At 59.9% G+C, this 16,999-nt stretch overlaps 1 protein-coding gene across 7 annotated transcripts in view; it reads right to left on the bottom strand.

The window, feature by feature from the left end:
- Positions 1 to 796: 796 nt before the first annotated feature.
- Positions 797 to 16,999, bottom strand: part of NTNG2 (netrin G2) — an 82,699-nt gene continuing 66,496 nt past the window's right edge. For 5 of the 7 annotated variants that reach the window (XM_054520748.2, XM_054520751.2, XM_054520750.2 and 2 more), the window contains 7 exons: positions 15,157 to 15,180; positions 13,974 to 14,120; positions 10,035 to 10,103; positions 8,227 to 8,334; positions 6,469 to 6,636; positions 4,743 to 4,877; positions 797 to 3,907 (listed from right to left, as the gene is read on the bottom strand). In XM_054520748.2, the coding sequence (XP_054376723.1) occupies positions 3,672 to 3,907; positions 4,743 to 4,877; positions 6,469 to 6,636; positions 8,227 to 8,334; positions 10,035 to 10,103; positions 13,974 to 14,120; positions 15,157 to 15,180 (887 nt within the window). In that variant the 3' untranslated portion in view covers positions 797 to 3,671. The remainder of the gene's footprint in view (positions 3,908 to 4,742; positions 4,878 to 6,468; positions 6,637 to 8,226; positions 8,335 to 10,034; positions 10,104 to 13,973; positions 14,121 to 15,156; positions 15,181 to 16,999) is intronic. The other 2 variants (XM_054520753.2, XM_024252775.3) reach the window with 1 other exon arrangement.

Raw genomic sequence — 16,999 nt, 5'->3', positions numbered from 1 at the left:
CCCCAATTTGGCAATTACTGGAGGCACTTTGAGTTGCAACAACTGGGGACAGGGCACATTGAAGTGCCACATGGAAGCCAGTGATGCTGCTGCACATCCCACGTGCACAGGGCAGCCCCCACCCCCTGCCATGGAGAATTACCCAGCCCTCAAGGTCAATGGTGCTGAGGCTGAAAACCTCGCCCTAGGGTGCAGGTGAAGGTGAATGCAGTAATGTAAGCACGGCGCCTAGGGATGCGGTGATGATGATCCAAGCAGCACAATGGGAGCCTTTTCCTCCTCACCTCCCAGAACCAGGTGTCAAAATATGAGCTCTGGGGACAAGGGTGTGCCATTTGAAAAGAGGATGGTCTAGGACTTTTGGCTCCACTGACCTTGCTTTCTCCTTTTCCTGCTGCCTGGAAGATGTCAGAGTTTTTCCAAATGGCCACTGGCAACATTCCCTCCACCCTCCGGGGAGGTCAGGGCCGGAGTGCGTCCCCGGGAACTGGGGCTGCTATTCTGATTTACAGCGAGCTCCTCCTCCCCGGCCCTGGATGCACAGGCCGGTGCCAGAAAAGCTGACGCAGTGTGGGCCCAGCTGACGGAGGTCAAGGAGGACAGAGTGACTGCCCACAGAGGCCCCCCACCTCCCAGACCCCTCGAGGGTGTTTGGGGACACACCCAGGGTGACATAAAGAGGCATGCCCTCTGCACCACCGTGTGGGCCTCTTCACAGCCGCCAGCTGCCCACCTTCTGCACCAGGGGCTTCTACTGCAGCCTGCATGCCAGCCTGGCACTGGTGCCTGACAGAGGGTGGCCCACTTGCCTCCAGACAAGAACAGCGCTGGGATGTCATTGATGCTCCAGGGCCCCCAGCCTCGTGGATCTGGCCAGGGCTGGCCATTGGGGCTGGGCCCTGCTGGCCCTGTCTCAAGTTCTGCCTCTAGTTCTGCTTCTAGGTGACATTTTATCATCTTGATGACTAGGAGGAAGTGCCTACTGTTTACCGACTGCAGCCAGCGCTGCTGTTTCTCTGGGGTGAGTTCTGCTCGGCTGCCCTGTGCTCACTGGAAGGCAGGGGCAGTCCTGTTCTGGACAGAGGTGGACTCCTCGGCCTGACTCATGGACAGTCCTCTTCCTGGTGACTTGAGGGTCACCACAGGGGGCTGTGGCCAAGGAAGGGTGGGTTTCAGTCTCTCTCTGGCCTTAGAGGACTCAGGGGGCCTGGATGCCAATCAGGGAGGGCCAAGAACTTGGAAAGTGTGCATGGAACAGAAAACCCAAATTCTAGTATTTTAATCACATCAACGTTTATTTTTTTTCTCACACAGTAAGACAGGCAGGCGGTGCGGTGGCTCACGCCTGTAATCTCAGCACTTTGGGAGGCCAAGGCTGGAGGATCACTTAAGCCTAGGAGTTTAAGACCAGCCTGGGCAACATAGTGAGACCTCAACTCTATAAAAATAAGTAGATAAATAAAAGCAGTGCAGAGGTTGCAGCCAAGGCTGGTGTCCCAGGCTCTGCAACTTCCACCCGCTTCACTGTCCTGAGGGTGACACTCTTATGCTCAGTGTCTCAAGAAGGCTCCTTCCCCATCCTGCTGACTGAAGAGCAGAGGGAGGAATGAGAGAGAAAAACCAGAGCCACAAACTTGGACAACTGAGGCTTTGTGGGGCGTGGAGGAAGGGATGACTTTTAAGAACTTTCTGGAAGCCCACCCATCACTCCTGCTTACATCTCACTACCCAGAGCTGTATCCCCTAGCCACTCCTATCCACAAGAAGCCCCAGAGAGGTGTTTGATTTTATCTGGGCACTTTGGGTCCCAGGCAGTGGGGTTCTGTGCGTAAGGAAGAATGTGAGGGTAGAGATGGGCCAGCTGCAGGAGGATGCAGGGCCTGGAGGAAGGCACTTCCAGGTCAGCAGGGTGCTGGGGGTGGCAGCAGAGAGAGGAGGCCAGGAGGGGCTGGTGTGTGGGCTCGGGACCCTGTGAGTCCTATGCAGTGTCCCGCTGTAATCTCCTTTTCTGTGTTGTAATCTCCTGCTGTCCCCAAGGCCAAGTTTGTTCCACTTGGTCTTAGCTTAGCTTTGGGGACTCAAGGGAAGGACCCAGGTCTAAACCTTGCAGCCGGGAAAGAACAGGTGTGGTGGCAGAAGCCAGTGCTGGGAGCACCTGCAAGTGGAGCAGTGGGAGAAGTTAGCAACCGGGACCAGACCCCCGGCACTGCTCTGAAATACACATAGGTGGACAGGAGGCTGGACCGAGGGGGAAGTGTGGCCCCAGGGCTGGAGACACCAAGCAGGGCTGGGAGAACTGCTGGATCCCCCGAAGCAGAGGCCCCAGGGGATGAGCCCCGAATCTAGGAGCTTCCTCTCACCACTCCCAAGCTGCCCCTGTCCCCTCTAGCACCCCTCCCTAATATTGAGAAGGTAGGGAGGACAGGGCCAGCACGCCTGGGGTCTCTGCACTGCCCGCCTCTGCCCACCTGGCCATCTGAAACTCTGGAAGGAGGCTGTGGCTGAATTGTGGGTTCAGCTTCACCTGATATTGGACTTGAGGCTCCGGCTGCAACAGGTCTGAGATGATACATCCATCGGAGGTGGCCACCGAGACAGAGTATAAATCAGAGCATTGGATTCAACCTCTGCTAGGATCCTCCCTGAGTCATTTCCCTTGGACTTCTGTAGAAAAGGGCCAATACACTCCGGATTTCTTTTTTGGGAAAGGAGGGAGAGGCAGCCTCTCAGTGTGGGGAGGCTCCTAACAGGTGGGGCACCTGCAGCCTGGCCGCGGGGTGGAGAACTCTGCCAGCCAAGCCTGCGGGGAGGGGGGACTGCCTGCTGGAATCCACAGAAAGGCCCAGGGAAATGGTGGCCCCAATAGGGAAACCGTTTCTTTAAGGCTCTGTTGTGGATTCCTCTCTAAGCCCCACACCTGCCCAGCGTCCCCAACACAGAAAGAAAACAGGCCGTGGAGGCAGCAGTGAGCAAACTCTTTACTCCTCGGATTCTCCACCATCGGCCCCCGCGGTGACCAGCGCTCCCGCCCCGTCCCCGCTACAGGGGACAGTGAATACAAACAAAAATAGTTCTCTACAGAACGAAGTTTCCAGGCCCCCCACCCCTTCCTTCTCTCCTCCTCCCCCAGACGGTGAGTTCCGTGGCCACCGGGCGTCCGGTGAGGCCTGGGGTCTGGTGGGTTGCAGGAAAAATAAACAATAGAAAACAGGACCAAGTCAGCGACTGGAATTGTAGGCAACTGGAGGTCGGGGTCCGCCGCCCCCCGTGAGCCTGGCACAGGCCAGGGGCCGTCGGCCACAGTCCCGTGTGTGCAAGTGTGGTGGGAGGCAGGACGGGGTGTGGGGCCAGCAGCGTTTCTCCCGACCCTCTGGCTCACCGCCAGAAAAAAAAAAAAAAAGAGAGAAGACAAAAAAGGAACTGGGCGGCGGATAATACAAAAGAAAAACGAAACCAAATCGCAGGCGCGGGGACCGGAGTCCCAAGGCGCCCCTGCTGCGGGGGGAGGGCAGTGCGGGCGGGAGCGCGGGCCGGGCGGGGGGCCCTGCTGAGTAGCACCTGGGAGCAGCTCGGGCCGCACCCTTCTCGCCGCCCGGCCTCGCACGCCGCCCCCGCCCCGGGACCCCGGGACCCCCGGCCTCCGGGTGCAGGGAGCGTCCCCCGGGCGGGGCTCAGCGGCCCAGGCGGGCCGCCAGCCCCAGCAGCAGCAGGCAGCCGAGCAGGGTGGCGGGGCGCGGGGCGGCCCCGGGCGCGCGGTCGCAGTCCAGACCGCCGTCATCGTCGGCGGGGTCGCAGCGGGGCTGCTCGCAGCGCACGCCGGTGTAGCCGCGCGGGCAGGCGCAGCGCTGGTTCTGCAGGCAGGTGCCTCCGTTCTGGCACAGCAGCTGGTCGTCGTCGCACACGTTGGCTGCAGGCGGAGTGGGCGGTCAGCACGGGGCGTGGCCCGGTCCCCCCCCCCCGCACCTCCGAGCTCTTGCGAATCAGGGTCTGCGAGCTCCCGGGGGCGCCGTCTGGGCCGGGGGTGTAGGAGGCTCCGGGCGCGCTGAGTGCGAAACGTCCCCGCTCGGAGGGTGACGGCGCCCGGGCGAGATCTAGCCCCCGGCTGCCTGCCACCGCTGCCCCTCTCTCCCCGCCCCACTGGCCTCGGTGCGGTTCTTCAGAAGCGCCTGCAGTCTCCAGAGCTGTGCACGTGCTGTTCCATGCGCCTGGAGCCTCCTTTCACCCTGTGCCCGCGGCTAAGGCCGACTCGGACAGCCTCCCTCCCTCTATCCCCGCAAATACCTTTCCAACCAACCCCAGCTCTGTCTTTCTCGTAGTTCCCACCAGGCACCACCGTGCCCCGGGTCGCATCAGGCCCCGCCCCGAGCTCTTGGACCCGCCCCTCGGCCCGACCCCGGACCCCAGCAGCATCCTGTCCCCGCCCACCTGCCAGCTCCGTCTCGCTAGGCCCCGTCCACCGCCCCCGGGTCGGCCCCATCTCACGAGGCCCCTGCCAACTTCCCCAACCCTACCCTGCTCTCACTAGGCCCCACCCACTGCCCCGGCCCTGCCCCGTCTCGCGAGGCCCCGCCCACCGCCACTTCCCCTTCCCACTAGGCCCCGCCCACTTCCCCGGCCCTGCCCCGTCTTGCTAGGCCCAGTCCACCACCCCTGCCCCGTCCCACTAGGCCCCGCCCACTGCCTCGGTCCTGCCCCGCCTCCTTTCCGCAGGCCCCGCCCACGTGGGACCGGCGCGCACTCACGGTAGCAGCCCTGGCGCCAGTAGTGCGTGGGGAGGCAGTCGTCGCACTTGGGGCCCGCCGCGCCCTCGCGGCACTCGCAGAAGCCGGTCTCGTTGCACCGGTCGTGCACGGAGCCTATCTGGTTGCAGTTACACTCTGGAGGGACACGGGCACGGGCGCGCGGTCAGGGCTACCTGTGGGCGCCGTCTGCTCGGACCCCCACTCTCCCGGCCTCGCAGGGAGCATCTCCACACTCCCCAGAGGATGCTCCGCACACTGGGTTCACGTGAGCCCGCGGCTGGACGGCGGGTGGGGACTGCCCAGGGTGTCCAGGCCTGGAGAGAAGACTCCGGCTTCCTTCCTTGGGATCAAACGTGTCCCATCCCCACCTTCCCCTCCCTGGCAATGGTGTGGCCTGGGTCAGCCCCTTCCCCTCTCTGGGCAACTAGAGAGGTCGCTGACCCTTCCCATCTCCAAAGAGCTATGACTCAGACAGGTGGCAGAAGCTCAGCAGAGGCCACTGAGCATGTCTGGGGCTGCTGTGTTGTGGGGGTGGCCCCCCTCCATAGCTCCTTTCCAGGGGAGTGGAGGAACAGCCTATTCCTGCTCCCGGGGTGGGCCCAGTTGGTTGCCTTGGGTCTCTGTGGTAGAGGGTGAATATCCTCCACCCTAAGAAACCTTGCAGCTCAGTGCTGGGTCTGGGGGTGGAGGAAGGGAGAGGCAGGGAGAGGAGGAGGGTGCCAGGGTGGGGGAACCTCTAATTGGATCCAAAGGCCCTGCCCTGTCCCTGCAGCTGGCCCCCTGTGACGTCAGCGGCTTTGATCACTTAGAGTTGATGGAATTATCTGAAAGCTGCCGCCATAATTCAGACCGACAGCTCCAGCTTTGCAGGAGCCCCTCCTCTGTGCAGCCAGGGCTTCCTGCTGGGTGGGGGATGGGCGATGGTGTCCCAAGGAGCCTGGCTGGGCAGGGTTGGGGGACAGCCCCTGGGGCCAAGACCTGGCCTCTACTGATGACAGGGGCAACCATTCCAGGCTGGTGCGTTTTGGTTGGTGGCCATGGCTTTGGTCTTTGCCCAGGCCCAGGGCCCTGATGGACTTCCTTCTCTACCCCAAAGCCAGTCCTGGAGTAGAACTTGGAAGAAAGCAGACCGGGTGCCCACCAGGGGTGAAGAGCAGCTTTATAGCTGGACCTGGGCTAGTAAAGCGTTTGAAGAAAAGCTTCAGCCACAAAAAAGAGCTGAAAACCTTTGATCTGATCCACCTCCCGATTTGATGAATGAGGAAGCTGAGGCCCAGGAACGGGAAGGGACTTGCCCAAATGCACGCAGCAAGGCCATCTTTTGGCCCCCAACTGGGCCCCCCCAGGAGGAGGGATAGGCTGCTTCTCCACCTTTCTGGAAAGGAGCTGTGGAGGGGGACCACCCCCACCACCCCACCAGCCCCAGACAGATGCTCAGTGGCCTCTGCCACCTGCCAGAGTCACAGCTCTTTGGAGCCAGGAAGGGTCAGTGTCCCCTCCAGTTGCCCAGAGAGGGAAAGGCCACTGGGAACTTTTGCAACTCCAGTGCCTGCCAGAGAACCACAAGGGGAGGTTACTAATAGAGCAGCTTCTGGAGCTGGAGTGAGAATTCCCACAGCCTCCCCCAGGGGATTCTGATGCAGGGGGCCCCAGAGGCCACCTCGCAGTGCAGTGCACCCTGCACGCATTCCGGCAAGTTCCCTGTGCCGTGTCCGCTCCCTCTCACCAATGCAGACGTTTTCATCGTCCAGCTCTGCCGAGCCGTTGCGGTAGTAGCCCAGCCGGCAGTGCTGGCAGTGCTGACCTCGCGTGTTGTGCTTGCAGCTGACGCAGGTCACCACGTTCAGGAAGTCAATGTAGCTGCAGCGGTTGGAGTGACCATAGCATTCGCAGTCTGGGCCGGCCAAGTGGGAGAAATACCAATGGTCAGTGAGCATTCAGGGAAACTGAGGCACAGGGTGAGGAAGGACTCACCCCAGGTCATGCAGGGAGGGAGGAAGTCATCTTTGGAAAAGGTACCGGAAGGTGCCCTAGGCCTCCGACCCTTCTATCGGATTCAGGGAGAGACAGGCCTCCCTGCTTTGAGCCCGGAGGAGAACCTGAGTAGGCTGAGCCCAGGGATTCCCACCTGGCCCTGTGGGCAGGGAACCAGGGAGGACCAGTGGGCAGCACCTGCTAACGCCTGGCTGGGCACCAGGGCCAAGCGCTCGCTGAAGGATGCCCGCGTGCCGGGGTGATTAGAAAGTGATTCATGCAAGGAGGGCAGGGTCATGCCACTTGGCTGTGCACTGGGGGAGAGAGCGGCACCTGGGTTCATGGCGCTCACCGTGGTATCCTCGGGTGGATGAATGCATGGATGGACGCTGGACAAGAAGCAATGGGCCAGGAGCTCCTGCCCATGCTGCTTTGGAAGATGGTTGGGAGGAAAACGCCCACCTGCCAGACCCTTTCTTATTAGCCTGAGCTTTCTGCAAAGTTTGGTTGTTTTGCAGGATGCTAAGAGTGAGTGCTACTTTAAAGCAGGAGCCCTGGGAAACTGCATGCCTCCCCCTGGTCCTGGCCCAGCTTCTGACTCGCTGCTCCTGGAAGCACATGGTTTCATACCAAGGACCACCACCACCATGTCGTGCCACCTCCTGCACCCCACCCCTACGTGGTCCTCAGGCTGACCCCTGCCTAATCAGCTCCGCTCCGAGGACCAGACAAGCATGTGACTGCCTGGGGCAAGACTCTCAGGGATTGGAGGTGAACCCCACATTGTCAGTGGAGGATTTGGTGAGGAAGGTCACCATCCCTAATAATGGGGGGGCATCCCTAGATGTTCCTACGAAGGGACACAGTACTCACCCACCCACCCACCCTCCAGCAAGAAAGCCAATGTGGCTGCCCCTGAACAAGGAAGGACACCGGCCACCCTTTTGAAACACCATCTGTGTTATCTCTAGAGGACCCAGCTTCCCTTTTGTGATGGGATAAGGAGGGACTGACCCAGTGGTCAAGGGCATGGGAGACCCTGGAGAAACAGCCTGTGCCCAGGAGAGACGGTGGGCATTCCCACCTGTGGGCCACCTGGTCCTGCCCCCTTCACTTTGTCCCTCCAGAGACAATGAGGAGGTGAGGCATCCTCTAAGTGTCCCAAAGAGCAGCATCGGTGACCCGTGTGTCCCAGATTCTGCTTCAACCAAGATGAGCCCCTGGGCCACACCTCCCAGGGAAGCCGGGACAGGCTATTTCTGGCATCTGCTCTGCCTGCTGTGTGGCCTGCCCACTGTGCCCAGGTTGGCTTCTGACTCATACCTGCTCCCAGCTCCCTTGGGGAGAGAGGCCTGTAGGGAAGAGAGACTCAGTTTAACCTTGACCCAGCTACTCCGGGAGGGTTTTCTGAGCCAGGCATTGGTCCTCTGTCCTGCACTGTCTTTTTTCAGTGGCGGTTGGGGAACAGGTGTCGGGGAGGGCTGATGGGGCCCCAGGTCCATCCTCTTACCTTGGAATTCTTCAATAGGCATCACTTGAGGAGATTTGGGCTTGAGCTGGAAAAGTTTGTAGCCCTTGGCAGGGGCAGGGGCAGGGGCAGCGGCAGGGGTGCCCACAGCTTGGAGAGATGAGAAACAGGTTCTTTTGTCTGTCATGGTCCCGCTGCCCAGGGAAGAGCCCAGCAAAGGCTTCCAAGCCACCCTGGGCCAGCTCTAGGGCAGGCAGCCTTGTCGCCTGCTAAGATGTGAGGGAGGGAGAGGCCCCTCTGTTCTCAAATCACACAGCCCCTCTCCTCGAAGAGCCCAGGGAGGTGGGGCCCCTTCCTGAAGGAAACACAGCACATCCCGAGCTCGAAAATCAGCCCTGCCCTTGGTCCGCTCTCTGAGACCAGGGACACATCTAGCTGGATTAATCCTCCAAATGACTTCTGTAACCCCTGACACCCCCCGTGCCCTGCTAAGGCCTTCTTGGAAGCCAAACTGTTTTTAGATGGATTGACATCGCGTTGCACATCACACCCGTCTCTTGCTGTCCCCACCTCCTCTCCAAACTTCCTGGAGCATCAAACCCAGAGACTAAACCTGGCATTTAAGGACTTCGGCATCTCCCTTCCTTTCTGAAACAATCTTCCTGTTCCAGCCAAAGTGAATCCTTCGCTGTCCCTGGAGTCCCACTCGCAAGTGCTGTCAAGCCAGGAACATGGACGGCACCTGCCTTCCACTGCCCAGAATCCCACTGGGACCCCAGTGCCCTATCTGTGGGTGAGCAGGCCATTGTCCCGGGATCGTCACTGCCTTGGCTTCCCTCTGGGGGTCTGTGGTGCCGTGGTTGGCCTAGGGTAGGGAAGCGATGGCTCCCGCCAGCTCTGTCTCCATCACCACAGAGGACACCAGGCCCAGGTCCTCCAGGTTTCTAGGAACTGAACCTCAGACCCTCTCTAAATATGCGTCCAGCGCCAGAGCTTCCTGCCAGTAGAGGGCGCACAAAGCCCTGCTCGCTGCTCAGAGATGGGGCTGGAGGAAATTTGAACATGTGAGCTGGAAGAAACAGCTCACCTGTTCCCTAGACCTCAGGCCCTAATTCCCCACCCAGGCTTGGTGAGCTGGGGCCAGGGACAATTTCCCTTCTGGAGAGTCGGGCAGGCCTGCGCGTTTCCTTGGCATGTCTGTGTATGGCTACAGATGAGCTCTGTGTCTCCTCCCATGTAGCAGGAGGATGTCAGCGTCTTCTGGGACCCCGCCCTCCCTCCTTTAACCCACACATTTTCCACTTTGTCAGGCTCCCTGCCACCCCACTGCCAAGCCTTTGCCCCAGCCCTGCGGCCTGGAATGTGCCGCCTTCTCCCTTCACCCGCCACGGTCCACCCTCCGAGGTCTCATGGCCCCAGCTCCTGCAGGAAGCCCCCTCTGACTCTCTCTGATCCAGCAACTGCCCAGGTGTCCTGTGAGCAAGGGCGGCTGGAGAGGGGGGTTCCTGTCGTGGGAGGCAGGGTCTCTACCAGACTCCGAAGCCCTCGGAGGGAGTGCTGGTGGAAGGGCTTGGCATGGGGGTGCCACATGGAATCTCTCTAAGCAGGTAAGTTTTGGGGGCAGAGCCGGTAGACCTGCTCTACCAGGCCGCTCCCTCACCACTGTGCCCTAGAGCTCCCCAGGCACCGACATTCTACACCCGTGCCCTCGGTTGGTTCCTGCGGCCCCCCTCCAACCTCAGGTCCCCACCATACACACCTGCTACTTCCACTACAGAGGGAGGGGCCTATGAGTCTAAAAGGGCACTTCCCCGGGGTCTCAGGCCCATCACAGGCCTTGCCCCCCATACCTTCTGCACGGGCGGCCACCTGGGACCACCTGCTCGAGAGAGGGGCAGCTGTAGATGGCCTGGTCCACTCTTAGGGGAAAGAAGAGAAGAAACCAAGTTATGTGAGGGGGTGGTGCTGAGGGAAGCTGGGTACATACTGAGGCATCACAGCCTCGCACCCCACAGGCCCCTTAGAAGCAGCAGCACTATAAGGAGAGGCTCTGTCTACACTGGCCAAAGGAACTGGGTCCAAATCTACTACAGAGGCAGCATCTACACTATTGCAGCCTGTGGAGGGCACATGCAGACTTAAAGCCAGATAGATGAGAGGTGGCCCCATGCCTGAGAATCTGCATATTCTTCAGCGAGACCCTTCTACACTCCCTGTGTGGTCCCCATTCTGACTGAAGGACAAAGCTAGACCAGGTCCCGCCTCTGGGCCCAGAGCTCTCTGAGCTGATGTCTCTGGCTAACAGCTGCAAAGTGGGACATGTGTTCCAGCCAAGATCTTAGATGTGTCCAGAAGTGTCCTGGAAGGCCTCCTTCCTGTCCAGCCCCAGTCAGGGACCGGAGCCTCCCCCAGCATCTGACCCACTTCCCTGATCACTGCCCTTCTACTGTCCTGACCCCTGGCCTGGGCCCATTTTCACCAGGGACCCCAGCATGAACCAATGCCACAACACTCAGCCCCTAGACTAATGGGACACACAGCCAGGAAGGCAGGCAGGGCTGACAAAGAACTGCCCTGTGCCCAAATTTCAAAGGACAAACCCAGAGGGACAGGGGAGCGCTGCTGTTTTCCGCTTCTTGAAGGGATTATACACAACGGTGGCTGTGGGGAAAGTAAAAGGAAAAGCTACCAGCTAACAAGTGCGGAAGACTTTCCAGCTGGGAGCGGGGAGCTTCGGTCATCAATTGACTTTAATATGATGTTCAGTGGGAAGATGAGGCCGCCAGGCCCAAATTGGCAAGGGCTTAATTAGAGCCACGAGAAAGCCAGCCCTGAAGGCATTTGCTTCGGAGCCTGTCTTCCTCCAGCCCCCGTGGCCCAGCCCAGGAAAGGATTAGAGTCTCCAGCGGCGTTTTCTGCCCGCAGCGCTGTCCTCCAGACAGCTTGACACTGGCAGGTAGGAGAAACATCTGGCCCAGGAGTTCAGAGGCCCAGCTGGACTCCGGTCAAAGAGCCCGAAGCACCTGTTGGGAGGCACCCGGGGATATTCAGGATCTTTCAGGAACCAGGGTCTTGGGGAGGGAGAGAGTCCTGGCTGGGCTGCCCAGGGAGGCACTCAGGTGTGTGGGAAGCAAGTTCTCGCCATGGCCTGTGTGCTGTGCCAAGGCCCCATGGAAGCCTGGTCTGCTCCTTTGGAACTGGGAAGCTCTGCAAGCCAGGCCTTAGAGACAGCACTACCTGGCCAGGCGCAGTGGCTCACGCCTGGAATCCCAGCACTTTGGGAGGCTGAGGCGGGTGGATCACTTGAGGTCAGGAGTTGGACACCAGCCTGACCAACATGGTGAAACCCCGTCTCTACTAAAAAGACAAAAATTAGCTGGACATGGTAACGGATGCCTGTAATCCCAGCTACTTGGGAGGCTGAGGCAGAAGAATCGCGTGAACCTGGGGGGCGGAGGTTGCAGTGAGCTGAGATTGCTCCATTGCACTCCAGCCTCGGTGACAAGAACAAAACTCCGTCTCAAAAAAAAAAAAAAAAAAAAAAAAAAAAAAAAAAAAAAAGATAGCTCTACCTCATAGCCCCTGGAGGCCTCAGGGCAATAGCTTTGGGTGGCTGAGTTGGCGCGCCCTGAGTTCAAATCCTGCCTGTGCCTCTCCATAATCCTGGGACCTTGAGCAGCTGCCTCTTTTGTCTTCTGAAACAGCTTGACTGAGGTGTAATTTACATATCATAAAATCCAGCTGCTTCTTCCTAAGCCTCGATCCCCTCACCTGTGGGACTAGGAAAATAACGGCCTCCATCTCACGGAGCTGTGAGCCCAGAATACAATGATATGATGATACGATGATACGAGCACAGCCCAGGAGAACTCACCCTCAGCTACTGCAATGATCGTTTTTATTAATGGGGGCTCTGGACAGGGGCTTCAGTTGCTGAAGAGGAGGGAGGAACACCTAGATGTGGGCTGTGGGGGCCACTGCCTATCACATTGGAGCCACCTCCTCCCCTAATGTCCCGCTTCTTGACACAGGGCTGAGGGTGCAGAGCAGCACTGTCTTGCCGAGAGGGAGGGTGTGCCTTCTGCTCACTGAGGGGGTCCTGGGGACCCTCACCTCCCCCACATTTACCACTCCAGCCTCTGACATTTCCTCTTTAATTCCCAACTTTGCACAATTTGCCCAGCCTCCCACACGTGCCCTGGCACCAAGTCAGAAGCAGCTCCGCAAATGGATTAAAGGTTCCTCTGTGTGTGTGTGTGTGTGTGTGTATGTGTGCGTGTGCATGCATGTGTGTGCCTGTGTGCACTTGCACATGTGATATGGAGAGTATCTGGCCTCCCAGCCAGACCACTGTTTGGAGACAGGCACAGCACCCACCACCACTGTTTTTGCTTCTGTCTGCCCACCACAGGCTCAGCAGCAAAGCACAGGTCCCTTGTGGCTGGGCCAACCTATGTCTGAAGTCCAGAATTCTCAGAGTGACCCATGTCTTCCACCCCAAAGAGGATTCCTGGGCCAGGAGGCTTCCCCGAAATCCTCCAATCTTTTGGCTAGCCCCTGCCTCCTATAAATGCCTCCCGCAGAAAAGGAAGGATGTAGAAAGAGGCGGGGTGTGCTGCCCCCAGGGGAGCCGCTCTGGACGGCCTAGGAAGGAGGTGGTCTTCCTCTCAGCATTTGCCCCTGTCTGGGGAGCCTGAGTGTCCACCCAGCAACAGGCCGAGGCAGGAGCTGATGGAGGGGACTCTGCCCTTTAGAAATGCCACCCCTCCAGGGGGAAGGATCAGTGGGGCAGGTCTCCTTGGATCAGAGAGATGGAGGGCCAGGGCACTACCCAAGGGGCCAGGAGTCCCCACCAGGTCCTCCCTGCAGGGTGGTGGGGCACAGGGTGTGGCAGGCTATTGGAGCACCCCTCCCTGGCTGGGACCAGGAAGAATTCCCCTTGGTCATCGTCTTCCTGGTGCCCTCTGGGAAGGATAAATCCTTTCAGACCCCTGGCCCCTTCAGTGCACAGAGTCCAGGGACACTCCCCAGGTGAGTCCAGGCGAGAGCAGAGGCCCACCCCAGCACCCCCAGCCTTGAATACACACGAATCCCTCCTTTGGAGGGAAGTGAGAATCAGGTTTCCATGCTTGTCTGTGGCAGACCCCTGAAGGGGCAGGACGTCTGGCCCTGGCCTGGCCTTGCGCTACACACACAGCCCCCACATTCCCAGTAGCCCATGGTGTCCAAACCCAGCTCCAGAGGCTCCCTCTGCCCTGTTGATCAGAGACATTTGCTTTCTGGGCTAACCCCGCTCCATCCGTCCCACTGGTGTGCTGCTGAGGGGTTAAGGACAGAGAGGCCCTGGGGGCCAGGTGGGGACAGGGTGTGGGCGGGGCTCCAGGGACCATCGAGGCAGAAGCACCACTGGGAGACAAGGCCGGTCTTTGGCTGTCAGGATGGCCTCGCTGCCCCCAGCACCTTTCCTCCCAGTTCCTGCAGCCATCTGGCCACACTGGTCTGGGAGCCCTTCCAAGCAATGGCTTGAAGGGCAGGAGTAAGACGATTTTGGAAGCTGAACTGACCCTTGAATCCCCTGGCTGGGCTCAGGAACAGGTTGACCCAGGTGACCTGGAAGCCCCTTTGGCCTGTGGCCTCCCAGCTCTAGGATTCTAGTGTCTCCTATTCTAAGAGCCAAGCCCCTACTCTCTGCCCAGGGCTGCTGACTCTCCCACCCCAAGAGAGGCAGGGACCCAGGCTAGAAGCAGGAGAGGGCGGGATGACAGGGGTCACTGTACCCTGGCACCCACCTGTGGGCTGTGGGGTGCTGGGAGTCGTGGGGGCCCAGGCAGTGGACGTGGAGGGGACAGGAGCAGTGGGGGCCCCTGTCATGGCTGTGGTGGCCGCAGTGGCCACAGGGCCTTTGGGGTCAGGGTCTTTCTGGGACCTGCTGATGCCTGGTGAGAGACGGGAAAAGCAAAAGAGGGTTGGGGGGTTGCCGGGGTGGGGACACCACAGAGAAGCAACTTACGACGGCTGTGCAGACCGGCGTCCCTGCAGGGTCAGGCTTCTTTCTGGCGCCCTCTCAGCTCACTGGCTTCCCAGCCAGGGGCCCTCTGGGTCCGGAAGGGACAACTTGGGTGGGATGTGGGGCCCCACAGAGCCCTGGTGGAGGGTGATGGTGCACCCCAGAAGCATTTCTGAGATTTGGGGTCTGCTCCCGGCTGGCTCTTTGACATTGGCCAGTCCTTTCCTGCTGCCTCTCAGAGCAGATGGTGACCTTCCAGGGGAAGGGGTTTGCAAGGCTGAAATGAGAGACTGTGCCTGGCGCCCTGTGAGTGGGGACAGTCTCGATGACATTTACTGATAACCTGTGGGCACCATGTTGCCCTCACCCTCCTGGGGAACTCTCAGGACCCCCACCTCCTGCAAGATGCCCCTCCCTGGTCCGACTCCCCTGGGACCTGAGCTGACCTGGACGAGCAGAGCCCTGGGCCAAGCTGGCTGCAGAGGCTTCCCAGAGGCTGTCCCCACGGTTAGGCTAGGGAGAGGATTCTGCCCCTGGTAGGGGAAGCTCACCCCACTCTTGCCTGGCAGGAGAGACTGCTCTCCCAGATCCAGGTGAGAGAAGAGGCGTGGGTGGCAGGAGGAGCAGGGAGCCCACCCAGGGGCCAAGGGACCTGCAAAAAGTCCTGTCCCATTTTCCAAAGCAGCACTGATGGAGCTCCTGGGAGAGCCTGAGAGTTGCTGGGCTACAGGCCACAGCAAAATGACACATGACACATGGCATATGATGTGGAGGGGGTTGGAGGTGGGGAGAGGTGGAGGGGGAGAGGTGGAGAAGCAGATGGGGTGTAATTAGAGGAGGGAGTGAATAGGCCCAAGTCCCGGAGGGGCCACTGAAGCCCCTTTTTTCTCTCCTGCTTTTTCCAGGACATGCAAAGAGGCTCGTGCAGTGGGGGCCCTGGCCGCCCTCCCCGGGCGTGTACTTACTGCCAAAGGAACCTGCAGCAGCACCTGCGGGAGAGAGAGGGGCGTGAGCTGGCTGCCCCAGGGGAAGGGGCCTGGCTGTCACCTCCCTGCAGAGGGGCCAGCAGGGCAGGGTAGCACCTGGAGGTGTCCCTCCCTCAAGAGCACCCTCTCCACCACACAACTGCTAGCAGTGATAATGATCTGCAGGGTGTGGGGACAGGGGTGGATTATCCCGTTTCATCCTCACTGCAGCCCTGGGAGGGAGGAACCACTATTGGTCCATTTTGCAGATGGAGACACTGAATCTCAGAGCCGTGACTTGCCCTTGGGGACATGTTGACAGGTACCAAACGCTCCACTGGGAGCTTCACACGCACTCCTCCTCTTATTTTAGATTTTTGGGCCCTCCAGTGCGGGACAAGGACATTGTATGGAGTGTTCCTGTCTAAGAAGTGCAGCGTGGCTGGAAAACTCGCTGAGAAGTCATGGGAGCGGCTGCCGCGGGTGGAGTGCGTCCCACGTGCCAGGCACGGTGTCAGCATCCCCTACATGAACCGTGCCGTCCTCACAAGAACCCTATGAGGGAATTTCCTTACGGTCCTGATTGTACAGCTGAAGACACACGGCTTGGGGAGAAATATAGCTGGGAGTGGGCGAGGCCTGACCTGAATCCAGGTGTGTCTCTGCGTGTCCAGGGGATGGGGGAGGCCTATGATCCTGGTGTGACCAGGGGCCTTGAAATCCCGGGGTGAGATTCATCACAGTTGCAAAAGGAAGGACCTGGTGCCACAGCTTTCCCCACGGTGTTCCCAAGATAGGACGCTGTGGGATTGCCAGTGGGATGTGTGGCCCATGGGCTTCTCCTGGGCAAGCCAAGGCCGTGGCCAGCAGGACAGGCAGGGAGGCCTGGGAGGACAAGCCCATCCCCACCCACTCCTTCCTCCACCTCCGTGTCTGGGCAGGCACCTGCTAGACCTTGAGGACACCTCGGGGTGCAGCCACAGTAAGCAAGGGCCAGGACTGGGTGGTGACCAAGTGAGGCTCTGTGGGGACAGGCGGGACATCAGGCAGGGCACAGGGAGGTCCTGGGGGCTCCAAGTTGGGCCCTGGAGGGTGATGGGCTGGCCAGGTGGGGGCAGAGTGGTGAGGAGGTGGGAAGACATCGGGAGTGAGGGCTGCTGCAGGGCTGAGGATGGCACTGGGAGAGACTTGGGGGGGATGGAGGGAAGTTCAAAGAACACGGCGGGAGGAGGGTCTCCAGTCAAGGCGACCCCCAGACTTGCCCCGTGGGTGTTGATGCCACTTACTGAGGAGGGGTCACGGTAGGGGCAGGGTGAGGGCAAAATTAGCCTCTGTGTCTCCTTGGGCTGTTTCCTGCTGGCACCCCAGAGAAGGCAGGAGACGCGGGTGCTGAGGACAGCGGCGCCTCCAGCCTCACCTGCAAATGCCAGAAGAAACCCCTCCTTCCTGGGGCTTGGGGGCCTCAAAGGCAATTCCTGGGGACTCCCAGGGAAGCAGGAGGTGGGGCCAGCTCAGGAGTCTCCCCTAAATAAGGAAGCCCCAGCTGCCCAGCCCCTATAGGCCTGTCTATCCATCGCTGGCTAGACTGGAGGTGGTGACTGGGGGTGAGGGTGGGGACAGTCGATCCTCCTAGGTGTGACTTGCAGGTAAGAGTCTCAGGTGGCCAGAGATGGGCAGAACACTCCAGGCGCAGGGGGCAAGTGGAAGAAAAAAGCCAGACATGGCCAGATGTGGTGGCTCATGCCTGTAATCCCAGCACTTTGGGAGGCCAAGGCAGGAGGGTTACTAGAGCTCAGGAGCTCGAGACCAGCCTGGGCAACATGGCAAAACCTTTTCCCTGCAA

Source organism: Pongo abelii, chromosome 13, assembly GCF_028885655.2.
Source record: "Pongo abelii isolate AG06213 chromosome 13, NHGRI_mPonAbe1-v2.0_pri, whole genome shotgun sequence".
Taxonomy (NCBI): domain Eukaryota; kingdom Metazoa; phylum Chordata; class Mammalia; order Primates; family Hominidae; genus Pongo; species Pongo abelii.
Note: the sequence above shows the minus strand (reverse complement) of the source record. Positions and strands in the feature narration are given on the sequence as shown.